General features: G+C 41.5%; 1 protein-coding gene across 1 annotated transcript; it reads left to right on the forward strand.

Moving 5' to 3' along the window:
• Nucleotides 1-66: 66 nt before the first annotated feature.
• LOC137297063 (ubiquitin-conjugating enzyme E2 N-like) lies at nt 67-8,033 on the forward strand. Its single transcript, XM_067829032.1, has 5 exons — nt 67-199; nt 3,329-3,430; nt 4,453-4,597; nt 6,802-6,942; nt 7,441-8,033. Exons 1-5 carry the CDS (start codon nt 167-169, stop codon nt 7,500-7,502), a joined length of 483 nt encoding a protein of 160 aa, XP_067685133.1. The 5' UTR covers nt 67-166; the 3' UTR covers nt 7,503-8,033.
• Nucleotides 8,034-16,441: the final 8,408 nt, after the last annotated feature.

Raw genomic sequence — 16,441 nt, forward strand, 5'->3', positions numbered from 1 at the left:
AAATGAATTTCTCAAAATCTTTACCGACTAAGTCGCAATGCGAAACTAAAGTACTCTCTAACCTTTGCATACGAAACTTAAACTAAATGCCAGCTCTGCAACAGACACAACGCCATATTGAAAGTTCTCTGCCGTTGTTTCGAAGTGTGAATCATACCTCGAGCGAATGGCTGGTGGTTTACCTCGCCGAATTTATAAAGTGAGAATTGACTTAAGTTAACTGATTCATAGTTTAACATTTTTTGTGTGTTTGGCAGGTACGTGGTCGGTAATAATGGGTTGTTTGGCTAATAGGAAGTAATGGTCAGTGCCTTGGGCGTCCCAATCACCACGCGAAGATTATGAAGTAGGTTCTTATATATTAAAGATTCCGCGAGGAAGTCAGTCTGTTGCAGTGTTGGCAGGTTAAATGTGACAGACTGAAATAATGTCAACATCGATTCGATTTGCATTTGGTCAATTTTGACAGGGTGAACCCGGACACTTGTCAAAATTCTGCTACCGATGACATGTCACGACCTCAACCGAGAACCCCAATCTAGTTTCACCAACCTGGATTAAATACAACGATCTGCATTTCGGGTTCACAGAAAAGAATGATAGTTTTGCACCATCACACAATAACCCCGATGCGCTATTCACAGTCGGTCCGCTGAAACATACGTGGAGATTTTTAATTGAGTATGTGTATCTTACTGATTTCACAAAATTAAACCCTGTAAGTCATCTTATTCTCAAACGACTGACTTGAAGCATTCCCACTTACAAATGATCACTGACATTGTCTTAGATCACGGTTGTTAAATTGTGTCATCTGTCATCAGCTACAATATTTCCAGAGTACTGTTATTCAGCCCTACCCTACAAAAAGATCTGAAAGGCATCAGTAATGTCATCCAAATGGTATGAACAAGACACTGACACATGTGATTGTGAAATGATACTTTTCCTAGACCTTATGAAATATGTTTATCCATACCTTACGAGTAATGAAGGGCATTGTTTGACAGAGGATTGCCATGCAAACCATAAGAATGTCAAAATTGTGACTGTTTTGTTTACAGTACATGTGACATGAATAAACGCCTGTCATCCCAGATTGATCGTTTTTTTTGGACAAGGTTTCGTTCACAGGCAGATCTAGATCTTCTTAAATGTAAATCTGTAATTTTAATTCTAGTCACACGAAGCAGCTATTTATTATGTAGTTATTGATTCTAAACTAAATTTTCTTTGTAATTATTATAGGCATACTAGGAAAGTAGGAGATTTAAATGGAAATTTGTGTGTATTTCAGTACATTATTATCCCTTATAATCTCAGGCTAGTCTGGATTTACTTAGGTTCATTTCTGTGTTCCCTGGGGCTTCTTTTACAATTATATGGGTTAGTTTTATATGTGTATTCAGAGATTCCACTTTACACCCGTTAGCATGATTAAATGTTTTATTTGTTTTGGCTTTCAGTCACAAGCTCACAGCAACATTTTGCTTCATTTGCTAGGATTTAGTTAAAAATATAGCTTGTATTTTATAAGCTATTGTCTCTGACATTCTCTCTGCTCTACAGTGGAGATAGGGGGAAGATTGTAGGTGCAGCCAAAGTTACTGTAGAACAACTTAATCATTAGCCTCACTAGGATCTGTCAGCTACATTCAGCAGTTAGTGTGCCACCTGTCAGGATTATTCACTTTGTTTTAGATTCTATATTTATGCCATGCATAGTGTATCATGTCATAAGGTCAGGTCATGAAGTAATTTGTAAACAGTGATGTCTCAGACACTCATTCAAGTCAGTTCATAGTTATTAAGAACATTCCATGTGATTTGTCTTAATACACAGCAGACAAGAGCCAAACTAAAGTGAAACATTTGATTCTACCAGTGGAATTGTATCTGGGATGTACCAGTGATGCACATGCAGTGCGTGCAAGGACAACTCACTATGCATTGTCTGGTAGCATAACTAAGAAAACTTAATCTCATATTATTTTTGGAAGTCACAGTAGATTTTCTTGTTTTTGAAGAAAGCTTGACTGAATTATATTGCCATCTGAGGGGATGGTGTAAATCCAGCAAGGGTCCATGAAGTTAGCTAAAGTCACAATGATCTACCGTCAATTCTTCATCGATCTAATGCTCTTTTGTTATAATGTCGTTTTTCTGAAATATCGTTTTATGGATACCTGCTAGTTTTAAATGTAAATCTGTGATATTCTTGTTGTTTCACTTACCTTTGTTGAAACGTGTTCAGATCATTTAATGTTTGGATGTTGTTTGAGTGGACATTGCCTAGTGGCTGTATCCTTCACTACACACATGGAATACTCAAGTATGGCTGACAATGTGTAATACTGGTTTACTGCTGGAAGGGGAGTAATACCATAGTCATTCAACTTGAATGAAGATATTTCCTTTGATGGATGTGTGATCAACCAGTTTGAACAGCATTCCCAGTTCATTCCATGAACACTCCACCACGACATTGAGAAAGCTAGGGGGTCCCAACAGCAGCTGCAAAACAGTAACTGTTAAATTGTGGTCGTAAAACAATTAGGTGCTGAAATCAGTTGTGAATGTTTTATAAAGATATGCATGGTAAGACATGTTCCTTCGTTTCTGCAGTGGACAACAAGTTTGCTGCCTACTACTTTGGCACAAATTCCACAGTCTCAAATCGCTGTTGTAAGGCCACACATGGAGATGGCTGGTTACCAACTAAGCGTACTCAGTGTATCTGTCACTATGTTAGAGTGGTATAATAACATTCAATCACTCTAAGGGTCCAAGGAAGTAAATAGTACAACAGAATGCCACATTCCTTTAAATTTGAAGAAATATGCTAGCCATCGTGTCCTTTGAGTACCATGAAAACAGTTTGAACAATGACGTGAACAAGTAATGATTAGCTTTCTTCACTACAGATATTGGCACATTACAACTTATCACTTGGTTTAGCTTTGGTAACAGATTTGTTTATTTTTACATAGAATTACATTTATTTTAAATTGCTGTGTTTTTTACTCCATTATTATCATTTTTGCAGATATTTGTTATTGTTTCAATTTGGAAGGCAGAACCAGGTATCGTTTTATATGTGATTCATTCCGTTGGATACTTTCTTCTTCACTGAAGCCTGAAATCATTATGAAGTTGAGCTTATGCCCCCACTGACAAAGACATGTGAATATCAAGTAATTAGCACTACTGGTAACTAAAGCCATTTTTTGTTTTCTAATGGCCCATGTCAGAATTAAGTATTGTACTATGCATTGTTTATTTGAAACTGTTTGAGGTAATTTAATGCATATCTGATTTTTCTTGTCAGGAAACTCAGCGTTTGCAACAAGAGCCAGTGCCAGGTATTCATGCCTGCCCTGACGATAGAAATGCCAGATATTTCCACATAGAAATTGCTGGGCCGTCAGAGGTAGGTACATGGGAAGTGGAATACTCCAAACAATGATCGTTAGGACTGTTATCCAACCATATCTTTTCATGAATTCTGTCCATTGTTAGCAGTCACTGGAATCAAAGATGTATGATTTCTCTTTAATTTGAATTTGAGTGTTATTTTTCAAAACAAGATAAGTGAAATATTACATATCAGTCAGAATTAAGTTTATGGGTAGAATCACAGTATTTTGCCTTAGGCTTGGTATAATGTAAATGAACCCCAAACTTCATTCTTTTTATTTTGCATTTTGCATTTTGTTAACCTCTTAAACCTTTTCTAAAATGTCTGAAAATGAAATCATTTTGTCAAAATCTCTGCGTTTTGTTTGCTTGACTGCTCCTATTTTCACAGAAGTAAGTTGTCATATACCAAATCAAACCAGACCGAACCGTAGGCCTCATACCACAATACTTACTGTTTTACCACTAATTGTAGCCAACAATTTGCTACATGGTGGATTCATTGCAGCCCTAGTGTTGATGCAGAGAGGACTGTCACAGTCTCTAAGAAATGTCTCGAATTCCTCAGTGGCCTTGTAATTAGAGAAAGGTGTGATATAGAGACTCTTTCCTATGGTAATCAGGCTGATTTTAAACTGCAGGATTGATGTACTGTGTTTTGTTTTGTCACAGTTTCTTCTGAATGACCAGGGGCGATGGGGTAGCCTAGTGGTTAAATCACTTGCTCATCTTGCTGAAGAACCGAGTTCGATTCCATACATGGGGACAATATATGAAGCTCATTCACTATGATATTGCTTGAATATTGCTAAAACTGGCATAAGGCTAAATTCACTTACTCATTCTTTCTGAATGACCACAATGAAACAGTAGGGACTAATAGATTCTCAGAGTGTAGTCTCCATTTACTGACTAGTTAATATGTTTTGAAAGTTTCTATTGTTAGGGCTATTTTTTTTTTTTAGTCGCAATAAAGGAGCACATATGAATTCTGTACCAGTATTAATCTTGACTGACTATGCTGTTTTGTTTCAGTCCCCATATGAGGGTGGTATTTTCAACATGGAACTTTTCCTACCTGAAGAGTATCCAATGGCAGCGCCTAAAGTACGCTTTCTCACAAAGATATATCACCCTAATATCGACAAATTAGGAAGAATTTGTTTAGATATTCTTAAAGGTGAGTGGACAGTATTAAGTGGATTCTGACCAATCTATCAGAAAACTCTTAATCTATTCTCACAAGACTTGTGAAAATTATTCATTCATGCCAACTTTTGCTTGTTGCAAGACGCTCAAAAAGATTGTAGAGGCTTGGTGACTTTCATTGTATATCATCATGTCCCACCTGACTGGATTGATTCTCTTGTTGTTGCTAGTCACCAGATTTTCTGATCAAGACTCGATGGTGTATGGAACAGGGTCATATAGATGCAGCTGAGTGGAATATTGGTGCCAGAATGCATAATATACCTTCCAGCTAACTTACCCGTGAAGGTCCCGGGGTAGAATCGGCCTTCAGCAACCCATGCTTGCCATAAAAGGCGACTATGCTTGTCGTAAGAGGCGACTAATGGGATCGGGTGGTCAGGCTCGCTGACTTGGTTGACACATGTCATCTGGTCCCAATTGCGCAGATCGGTGCTCATGTTGTTGATCACTGGATTGTCTGGTCCAGACTCGATTATTTACAGGCTGCCGCCATATTGCTGGAACATTGCTGAGTGCGGCGTAAATCTAAACTCACTCACTCTCACTCACTCACTCACTCACTCACTCACTTACGCCCAAAGATTTTAAGAGAAGCTTCATACTTGTGCTCACCATTAGTGTGCTTAGAGTCTTTCTAGAGAGTATATTATAAACTGACATAGTATTTCAGTGGGCTTGGACAATAAATCCAGCATTGGTCCAGACAAGTACAAGTAGGCGCATATAAACACATGCATGTTTGTTTGTTGCCAAGTTTCATCTCACCTTAACACACAATGTGCTTAACAAGCTGATTTAAAGATGTCATGTTACTTCAGAATCAAATGTCTTGATCCTGGGTATTTGCACCATTCCGGGCATTCAAGTCCCATGATGCTGTAGCACACATTGTATGAATAATCACAGCAACAATCTCTGTGACCAAACGTGCAGGCATCAAATAAAAGTTGTTTCACAAAGTATAACTGGAAGCAAACATACAAATTGGCCCTCCAGTTTCAGTGCTTGTTTCAATGTCTGTCAAAAACAATTGATGCCATTTGGCCTTAGAGCAACCTTGACTCAACAGAAAACATTAAGTGTTTTCACTGGCATTACTGGCTCACTCTGGTAGTTAGAAAGTCTCTTTTTTGACAGTCAAAACCTCCACAAGTCTTGAAGTAACTTGTTAGGACAAGTGTGCTGACTTTGGTTCGCAGCTATATTATATGTCATACACATTCAATATCCTTAATTCAAATAAGATATTTAAAAAAGTAACAAGGTTTATTTTTGACGAAGACATGTTGTGATCTCATATGGATGCAAGACATTTCCTCAAAATATGTCAAATGCATGTATATTATGTAAATATATCTTAAATATGGTATTGCTGTTGAAATGAGGAGCCTAGTTGACTTAGGATATGCATTGGAGGTCTGGAGTCTCCTCCATAAAACAGTTATTATAGAAAGATTGCACTTAGACTTTTGTTAAAGATAATCCTGCATATTGGTTGTAAAGTAGCAAATCTTAGATCAGGCATCTCGAGAGATTTCTAGTAATTTATCTAATTCATCAAAATGTGTAATTTATGGAAATGTTATTGATAATTGTACATGGCAATATTATCTATGTAAAGCTATCCTGCACATATTTAGGAAATAGTTATCTAAATTCCGTCAAAGTTCTCATAATTTAGCGATAGAAACTGGCAGATAACTGTGATGTTAATATAACAGAAACATATGTGTGTTTTTTTTTTGTGAAGACAATATTGAAGACAAACAATTTCCATTCTATATATTGGTGTGTCCATATTATGATGAGTATAGAAAATTGTATATAAAACCATATTACTACAGATGTCCATCAACACATAAACTAATTCAACATGAAAGTGTTCGTGATGTGAAACAATTACATAATTTAGGTGAATATTTGTCTGAAAGTCTGATGTGTAAGAAATAATAGCTAAATGCTAAATAATAGGTAATTTTTCATCATTATAATCAGTGCTTGTATGCACTACTGATGGTCTGTAAAGATAAAGGTAAATAAAGAAGCTGAAATCTGAATCTGACTTATAGATAAATTAATAGTACTGATCAGGTTGACATTTTGTGGAAATGGTGTAAAGAGGTGAACCCAGTGGCTTCATACTGAAGATTGTGTGTCCTCTTTGTGTTACAGATAAATGGAGTCCAGCTCTTCAGATCCGAACTGTTCTTTTATCCATCCAAGCTCTTCTTAGTGCGCCTAATCCTGACGATCCCTTGGATACAAATGTAGCAGACAAGTGGAAACAAAATGAGAAGGAGGCAGTTGCAACAGGTTAGCTACCTTCGCTGCATGCCATTGCAAATAGGCTATGGGTTGTTTGGGGCGCAGCAGCTCTGGTAATATAATATGTGCCAGAATTATACTGGTTACGTGTCATTGTTCCTCATCTGTATGAGATGACAAGATCATGTAAACGGTTCCTGATCACGAAATGTGAAGCCCAGAAAATAAACCATATGTTTGACAGGTCCTATCTAGACTTTTTGTGCACAGAAATCTGAAACATGTATATTACTGGAGATATGTATACGGTCACTCTTTCCATAGTACATTTGGTTGGTTAAGTTGGTAATATGAGTATTTGACTATTGTCAAATCACACAGAAGTGTTATGTAGAAACTATACCTTAACTGACAAGTCACGTCAGACAGCTTTAAAATATTAACTAGTCTTCTTCTGGACAATTTTTTATGATTATTTTTTTATATGTTTTTTTTTTGTGAATGGGTTTTCTTTTGTCACTGTTGTACTCTTTTCTCTGTTTCTAGCAAGAGAATGGACCAAGCTCTTCGCTGTTAAAGAGCAAAGGCCCAACAGTAACCAAAAATGATGGACGTGGGGAGGTTAAGACAGCCATCACCATGCGTAACACTCAGCACATTGGACTAATGAATTCCTGTACAGATTCGCCATCAGATAATGAGTACGAATTTATGACAGCCCATCATGTATTCATAAGGGAGCATGTTTCGTATTTCAAAAGGTGACTTGTGAGGATTTTTCCATTGACATCGACTTGTTGCTAGGAGTATTTCTCTAGGTAATTTACGCACTGAGTCACAGAGTAAAGTTGACCATCCTGTGTCTTTCTTCAAACAAGTAGGGATAATTTCATCAGAAGAGCATCACTTTAGTATATTTCAGCTCACATATATCAAGGAAACTAACTGAAGCCAGATTTTATTGTCTTGTCGGAAACTGCTAGCCTTTCTAAAAACATTTCTTTCTCTTTTCTTTTATCTTGCAAGATGCACGGCAAATAACCTTAGCTTTTGCCGAAGCTATTTATTTTGGTTTGTGTATATGTCTCTCAATGTTGTTTACGAATCTATGACATCAAAATAAATATCATTTCACAGAATTATGTTGTTGTTTTTCATTTTGATTCCGCTGCTACAGTGAGCTGTGAACCTCACCAGGTGTCCATCTTTGTCAAACAGGCTCGAGAATGTCATGCCAGTTGTCTTTTTATTCTTTCCAGAGAGGTCATCCTATGTGTTCTATTTTTATTCACCATACTGTGAATACATTCCAACCATGTCATGAAGTGATATCTTTGGGGTGTGGGACTCCTCAAAATCAACAGGTATAGACTTTTTGACTTTACAGAACCATTAACTTCTGAAGAATGTCATGTTTTCATCAACTCATATATGGGGTATGTCTAGAAGCTGTCATGATTAAGGACATTTCATTATTTGCACCAAGAGAGGTGAAGGTTGCTTCACCTGTTTTCTCGATAATGGGTGCAATCTCATAATATATAGCTGAGATTGAGTTGAAACATGGCTGAGATTGAGTTGAAACATGGTGTAGATGATGATCGATGATTTGTATCCAGAAGTTATATCTCTTAAAATATGTTATATGTCATAAACTGCTTTGCAAATTTGCAAACTGTTGTTGGTCAATGAAGATAAGCATGTATTTGAAGCCTAATGCGAAGACAATGCAATTACATATTGGCTATTTACATATCAGAGAAGACAGTGCCTTGGCAGGGGCAGATTCAAAAGACAGTTGCAGTGGTATGCTACCCCGCTAGGAGCACTTCCCCTAACGTACGCACGCACACGCTCGCACACACACTTTCTATTAGAATTAGCAAAGATACCAAGTGGAGCAATCCATCATGGTTGTGTCATCACACCCTAGAGGCCTAGATCGTTGCTCATTATATCAATCACTGGTTATCAGCTAGAAAATATGTTGGAAAAACATACTTTGGAAAACCCTAATTAGGCATGTTTCATGATACAGACTTTCAGGGAGACAAGGCCGAGTACCTTTAGGCTCTTACTAGCTAAATTATTTACATATTTTCTGGGTAGGATAGAGTACGTCTGCAAAATAGCAGCAGTGTAAGGTGGGTTATACCAGTTCCTTTGCAAACTAGAATAACAGCTGAACTGCAGACCAATAGTACATCTTAGATCAATTCTTAGAGTGGTTGAATTTCATAGTAATCTTCATAGAATTGGAAAGTGTGTACTTTTCAGGAAAGTATTCAACTACCGGTATACACTTGAACGTTACTGTTCCGAAGGAGTAGATAGTGATCAAAATGAGATGGATGGAGCATCTCGATTTTCCAAAGGTACGTGGAAGATACTCGAAAATACAGAGATGCTCGTGCAGTATTAATCAAGACCCATCCACCACCACCTTGTATATGTACTAAAAACTTCATGCATACACCTTGAAAGTCGAAAGCCGCCTATTAAAATGGAAACTGTTAATAGGAATCTGAGAGGAAAACATCCAACCGTGGATAACTACAATGGTCACCATGACTACGTCACAAATCTGTCGCCCAGTTCTTTAATAATTATTGCTGGGGCATCTCTTGCTCTCGCTAAGCGTAGACGATAGACCCAAGATGTTCGGTGGGGTTCGTAACGAGACTTCTTGTATTGTTTTGATGGCTTTGTTTTGTAAATGGGTGTTTGGGGCTCGACAACAGCGATGACCAGCGTTGCCATCCTTGAATATCGAACGACTGGCAATGGGATGGTTATCAGAATGTGGTATCCAGTACTTCCTGTTAGTAACGTTCGTTGACCTGCACAAGCACCAAACAATCCTGTTTGTGACTATCTGTGAGGAGAAGACGTCTGATCGGACGACGTGCTCTCGGACCAGTTGAGGCAACCTTCTCCGGTTTACTGGTGGCATGTTTGACCAGCATACTCCCTCTTTCTGGCACAGGGCACGTCATTGCAACTTGTCAGACGAATTAGGTCTCAGTCAACAGAATCATTGTTTCACTTAAGTCTTCCTTATCTTGGACGATCCCTTACTCCGCCGGTGCATCCACACTAGTCGCATTGTGAATCAATCTGCGCAAATGTGAACCGATGACTTGGGTCAACCAAGTCGGCGAGCCTGACCACTCGATCCCGTTAGTGGCCTCTTACGACAAGCATGGGTTACTGAAGGCCAGTGTTCTAACCCGGACCTTCACGGGTAAGGAGCCAAAGGGGAGGTCTATACAAACGCGACGTAATTCACGAGATTTTTATTTCTATGCAGTGATTCATACGCCAAAATGGTCGAGTTTTTAAGCTAACCACAAACTTTGCTCTTAGGGGTTTTAAGAACCGTTTACATTTTAAGACGCTAAAATGTAATCACCGACACAGGCTGGTGTTTGCAAGCATTGGAAGGCTAGGCAAGATAACGTCATCACACCACAGAAAGAAGATGCCTGGAAAGAGGCCGAAAATACCCCAGAAACATTGCTTGAAACCGCTTTTTATTTGAATGGCCCCGTTTGCCATACAGACTTGGCCAAAAGTACATGTCATTGAGGTGATTGAATAATAATATGGTGATTACTTAAAATCTTAAAGTATAAAACTATGAAATTCATATCGCTTTTAAACAATAGTTCGTTTTGAAAAATACATGGCGACGGCTACAATGTGTGTGCACATTGGAGATCGAACCCACGCCGCATGCACCACTAGGCAACCTCACCGCCCATGGTGTCTTCGCAGGAAGGCGACTTTTGAGGTTTAGTTATTCTCACGATGGCGAAACACGGTACTCTTTGACGTCTTGTGTTGTTACAGTAATGTTTATGTAAGGGCTTACGGAGGATTCACGGAGGATTAGCGTAAGGGTGGCTGTACGTGAACACAGTTCTTGGGTCGTTCATGCAGACACCGATTTCGTGAACAGTTTTTGCCGGGCTTGTCCCTTGCTCTGTGAAGGACAGAGGGAGACACCTGTGAACGGTGAATAACACGTCTTAACACGTCTTGTAACCATGCTATGGCGCTGCGGTTTGACATGTTGAAGAAATTGTGGGGGTTTCATACTGTCTGTAGATTTTGTAAAGGACACGTTGCCATAAGCTGCTTGGGAAGTCTGTCTTCCACATTCACATTTTGATTCTACATTTTGAATCTAATATGGTGCTTGTGTGTCCCTTGTTTTTCACTGTTTTTGACAATGATTCATTTCACTTAGACTCAACGAATATTAAATCACTTGCTTCACTCCAATCCCTAAGATGTTGATTAAAGTGCCCAAAAGTAGAAGTATAGAAGTATAAATGACCAAACCACGTTTAAGTGTATATGTGACTATCAAATATTAGGCTGTTCCCATACTTTTTGTTTGAAGGATATGTAATATGTTATTAATATTATGTCATAATTATTGTCGCATGATTGCCATGTTCTTAACTGGAATTGGCATATTAGATGATACTTTGTACATATACACCTGGAAAGTAATTAAGCACACCAAGACTATTTGTTTTTCCGGCCCTCATAAGCACAGGGTTGAAATGATAGCATTGTAATAATGGCAAGCCCCAGAACCATGAACCAAGAAACCTAGAGGGGAGCGACCTTGCGGAAGCACCGACCCCGCACTTGAAGGCGGGAAGGATACGAACCGCTGCCTAGCCACCTCCGTTAAGGAGCGGGGAGCGGACGGCAACCCCAGAAGGGAAACCCAACACGATGAAAGACAGCTCAACACCAAAAGAGTGGAGAGAAGCAACACAATTGTTTAATTTGAAACAAAAAATGTTTTAGGGCGGGGGGGGGGGGCTGAGGTCCCCAGCTTAGGACCTTTCGAGAGGCGGGGGAATGTAGGCTTCCTAAGGAGGAGGAGCCCCACACCGACTCAAAGGGTAAGGAGCCCCTGTTCTTTGCTTCTTTGCTGGGCAAAGACCTGGGGCCCTAGTCTAGCAATGCCCGCCAGATCCTAGTTGGAGAGGGCTGTTAAATAGTGGTTGGCGAACATCAAGCCGGACTTTCAGAAGCAGCCCACCATGATGTCAGCCACTGCAATGTTGCAGTGATAAGCCATGGTGGTCGAGACGACCCTAATCTCGTGTGGGTTAGTCCGAACATGAAGGCCTCTATGACGGCCGACCGAAGGTAGACCCCCAAGAGCTCTCATATCAATCTCCCTTTTGCTCCTCTCGGAGTGGGGGGAAGGAAAAGTCTCAACCGCCCCTGTCTGAGGGAGCGGGTGCGGCTCTGAGAGCCCTGACAGGACAGAGAGAGAGTGCTCCCTACTCCACAGGGTCTACCAGTGGTCCTAAGGAAGGGATGTGGAAGGTACGTCCCAGTTCGTCCGTCTTGCAGATGAAGTCGGGGGCTAGGCCCAGGGACGCAGAACTTCCGCCTGCGGCCTCGAATCTCAGGAGGTCCGCCTGAAGAGTGTGAAGCTCTGATATTCGGGCTGCCAAGGCCATGGCCACTAAAAAGGTGGTTTTGACAGTGGTGTAGAGGAGCTGACCTCATGAAGATCTGACTTGAGGACCACCTCCAAGTCCCACTCAGGAGCCCATGGCTTGTGCCGACCCTCCGCCTGTTTGAAAGACTTGATTTGTTCCCTCAGTCCAGTCCCGGCGACCTCTTCCTTACAACGGACATGATGGCCACCAGATTGGTGTTAATGGACGGGACCTTGAGCCCTCTATCGTTGCACAGGTGGGCCAGATAGTCAGCTATCTGGGGCAGAGCGGCAGAATCTGCCTCCACGCCGTGGTCCTCACAGAAAGAGGAAAAGGAGCCCCACTGGAAGTCGTAGAGCTTCTGAGTGTTTTTTCTGTGTGAGGAAACCAAGGTGGAGGCTACTCGCTGTGCTAGAATCGCTGGGGGAGGGAAGGCACAAGCGTCCATCCCTTCCCACTCTAACGATAGTGCATCGAGGGCCCAGGCCGCTGGGTCCGGCACTGGGGATACACAGATCGGAAGCTGGCAGTTCAGCCTAGTGGCGAACAGATCCAGCATGGGCCTGCCGAACTGGAGACAGAGGTATTGAAACGTCCATGGGTTCAGTTGCCACTCCATTGAAGGAGGCGCGTCCGGTTGGGAGAGCGCGTCTGCCAAGACGTTCTTGGCTCCTGGGATGTGAACCGTGCGGATGCTCAGGCAGAGCCTGTCTACCAGTTCGAACAGGCGGAGCGTCAGGTCTAGGAGAGGAGTGGCTCTGGTCGGTCCTTGATGGTTGATCATTCAGGCTGCGACCGAGCTGTCCGTGGGGACCAGTGAGGTTTGGTGCCTGAGGAGAATTGACCAGTGGAGGATGGGCATGCCGGACGTCGTCCAACTCCAGCACATTGATGTGCCAGTACTTCTGGTCTGCCAACCAGGTCCTGCCGTCTGGTCCGACCCCAAGTGAGCACCCCATCCTTGGATGGTGGCGTCCACGAAAAGGTGACTGTCAGGGGAGGTGGGAGACTTATTGGGTGAAGACAGTCGGCCTCCCCGACGTGCTCATTGAGGAACACCTGAAGGGTGGATGAAAAGGTCCCGTTGCGCCTCGAGAACGGAGGACGAAGGGTTGCTACTCACCTGATAAGTATGTAAAAAGTAAGGATTAAGAAGGAAGTTATTATTAGAATTATGAAGCGAAATATTTTATAAATACATGTGTATGAATAAAATGAAGATGAAGGTCTTGTGGTTGTCGAAATCGGTTACGGGCTGCCAATCTCCATTCTCGACGTCCATATCGTGGACCAATATTGACGCCGTTTCGTCAACGTCTGCTGTGGGCCCAACGTCACTTCCGAGAGACTGGAATCGAGTCGTCTTTAGCGATGAATCCAGGTTTACAGCCCGCAGGCATAGAGTCTGGAGACGACGTCATGAACGGTATGCCCAGTGTTGTGTACAGGAAGTCGACAGATTCTCGGGTGGAATTTGCATGGTGTGGGGTGCTTTCTGTGGGAACAACCGTTCCCGACTTCTGGTCATCCGTGGAAACCTCAGCGCTGCTGCTTAGCGCGACCAGGTTCTCACCCCTGAACTCTTCCTTTCATGGCGGCTCATGGCCCAGGTCTACAGTTACAGCATGATAATGCTCGGCCGCACACCGCCATGTTGACACGAAATATCCTCCAAAACTCTGGAATCAACGAGGTCCCCTGACCTTAATCTAATAGGACACGTTTGGGATGCACTTGGGAGAAGGCTTCGTGGTCTTAAGAACCTACCTCCGATTTTTCAGGAACTTGGCGCTGCCTTGCAAGAGCAATGGCGCAGAATCCCCAACCACGTGTTCACAAGCATCAGGTAGTCGATGAGGAGACGGCGTTTGGCAGTGGTGAATGCGCGGGGCGGACATACACAATAATGAACTGAGAAATTTCGAATTTTTATTCTTTTGACTTGACATTCTGTATACCCATGTTTAGTAATGGCGGTGTAGCCTAATGGAACTGATTATGGTACTGTCAGTGTATCGAATACATCACACAGATCTCAGCAACGAAATATTAACAATTTAACCATCTTACCATCTCTTGTTCTTTCATAGTGCCCTGAAGAAAGAACGTGAGTGAGTTTAGTTTTATGCAGCACTCAGCAATATTCCAGCAATATGGCGGCGGCCTGTAAATAATCGAGTCCGGACCAGACAATCCAGTGATCAACAACATGAGCATCAATCTGCGCAACTGGGAACCGATGACATGAGTTAACCAAGTCAGCGAGCCTGACCACCCGATCCCGTTAGTCGCCTCTTACGACAAGCATAGTCGCCTTTTATGGCAAGCATGGGTTGCTGAAGGCCTATTCTACCCCGGGGCCTTCACGGGTAAAAGAATGTGAATGAATGAATAACGTCGTCAAAATATCAATAAATGAAGATATCGATTAATTTCTCATATCACGAATTTCTTGCAGAAATGTAAGTATCTTTAGTGGAGATGTCTTTAAATCATTTCAAAATAACGTCGATTCCGTTCAAGATACAAATTTATCTAACTGAATTCAGGATATCTTTATAACAACTGAAGATAGCAGTAAATCCTTGATACATGTGGAGACGGCTTGCTACACTCGCTGACCCGCTATATCATTGGACTGTCTGGTCCAGACTCGACATTCTACACACAGCCACCAAAGAACTGGAATAATACTGAATGCAGCGTTAAACATCCAACCAACCAACCAACTAAACGACTGAAATAATCGAGAATTGAAATAAGGGCCAAACTACAATTGGTAATATAAACAATACGGGACAGAACCCGCCGACCTCACAGTACTCAACCAGCCCGTCTGTCAGGCTATGTTCTATAACCAGGGTATGATCATTTTACCACAGGCTTCTCGCCCACCAAGAGCATGTCCAACTGTAGCGCACGTGCAGCACGAATTTCACGTTCTGAAAGGTGACACTTTGACACCTGTGCAACTGGCACGGTTATCTGGAACACTCTCATGTCAACATTTATCAATTCCCATGGGTCTCGCAAATGCTAATGGTGTTTGGAAATCTTAATAGAGCAAGTTCGGTAGAAGTCAATGCGGAAATTGAAGGAGACAATGGGAACTGAAAATTAGATTTCTGACAACGCTGTATTCGTGTTAATGACATTTCTTAGCAATAGTGAATAGGTCAGTTTTCGATATGTATATACAATTTTCAGTTTGCGAACATGACCACACACCAATCAAAATGTGATGATCTTCAACAACCCATGCTGTAGTCGTTTCAGGTGATTAATAGGATCGGCAGGTCAGCCTCTTTAGCTTGATTGATTATGTCATGGTATCCAAATGCTTGGGTTGATGCCCAGTATATCAGTCACTGGATTGTCTGGTCCAGACCCGATTATTAGCAGATGCTTTGATAAGGCTGGAACATTACTGAGTGCAGTACATTCTCCATATCCTGTTCATGAGGAGACACAGCAGTGATGCCGTCAAGATCACCCGGGGAAATCGTATCACCGTCACGTTCGGGTTGGTTGGTCATTTAACGTCATGCATGTTTGGTTTTTTGTTGTTGCTCTTCTTTTTTTAATAAAATCGTGCCACAATTCACTTCTCATCATCTGTATTGGGAAAGAGTCCCTTCCATACCCCATATTCTTTCTTCTGCAGATCAACAGGGGTAACACCGAGTGGTTAAACCCCATATATTGTAGTTAGCTTTTGTGTATTAGTTATTTTTGTGAGTCCTCTAGTAATTGTTGTGTTAAGCTCCGTTAATATTTCCATTTGTAAATAGTATTTGTGATGGGGGAACGGGAGGAACTCTTACCCTGTATTGTTACCTGGATGGTACCAGGACGATACAGGTCTGTTCTCCTAGTAATATCCACCTCTTCAATTCCTTTCCATTTTGACTTACATTCTAACCTGAATCTGAACTTCAGCATGACGTTCTTTAATTGTTTTCACACCTAATTCATGAACAGCGCGTGAAAAGCCACAAAACGGCCTCTGCAACACAGCTGACGTATTTTCTAGTTGCTTGTGACTTCAGGTTTTTAATTGTGGAATGTTA

Source organism: Haliotis asinina, chromosome 9 (assembly GCF_037392515.1).
Source record: "Haliotis asinina isolate JCU_RB_2024 chromosome 9, JCU_Hal_asi_v2, whole genome shotgun sequence".
Classification (NCBI taxonomy): domain Eukaryota; kingdom Metazoa; phylum Mollusca; class Gastropoda; order Lepetellida; family Haliotidae; genus Haliotis; species Haliotis asinina.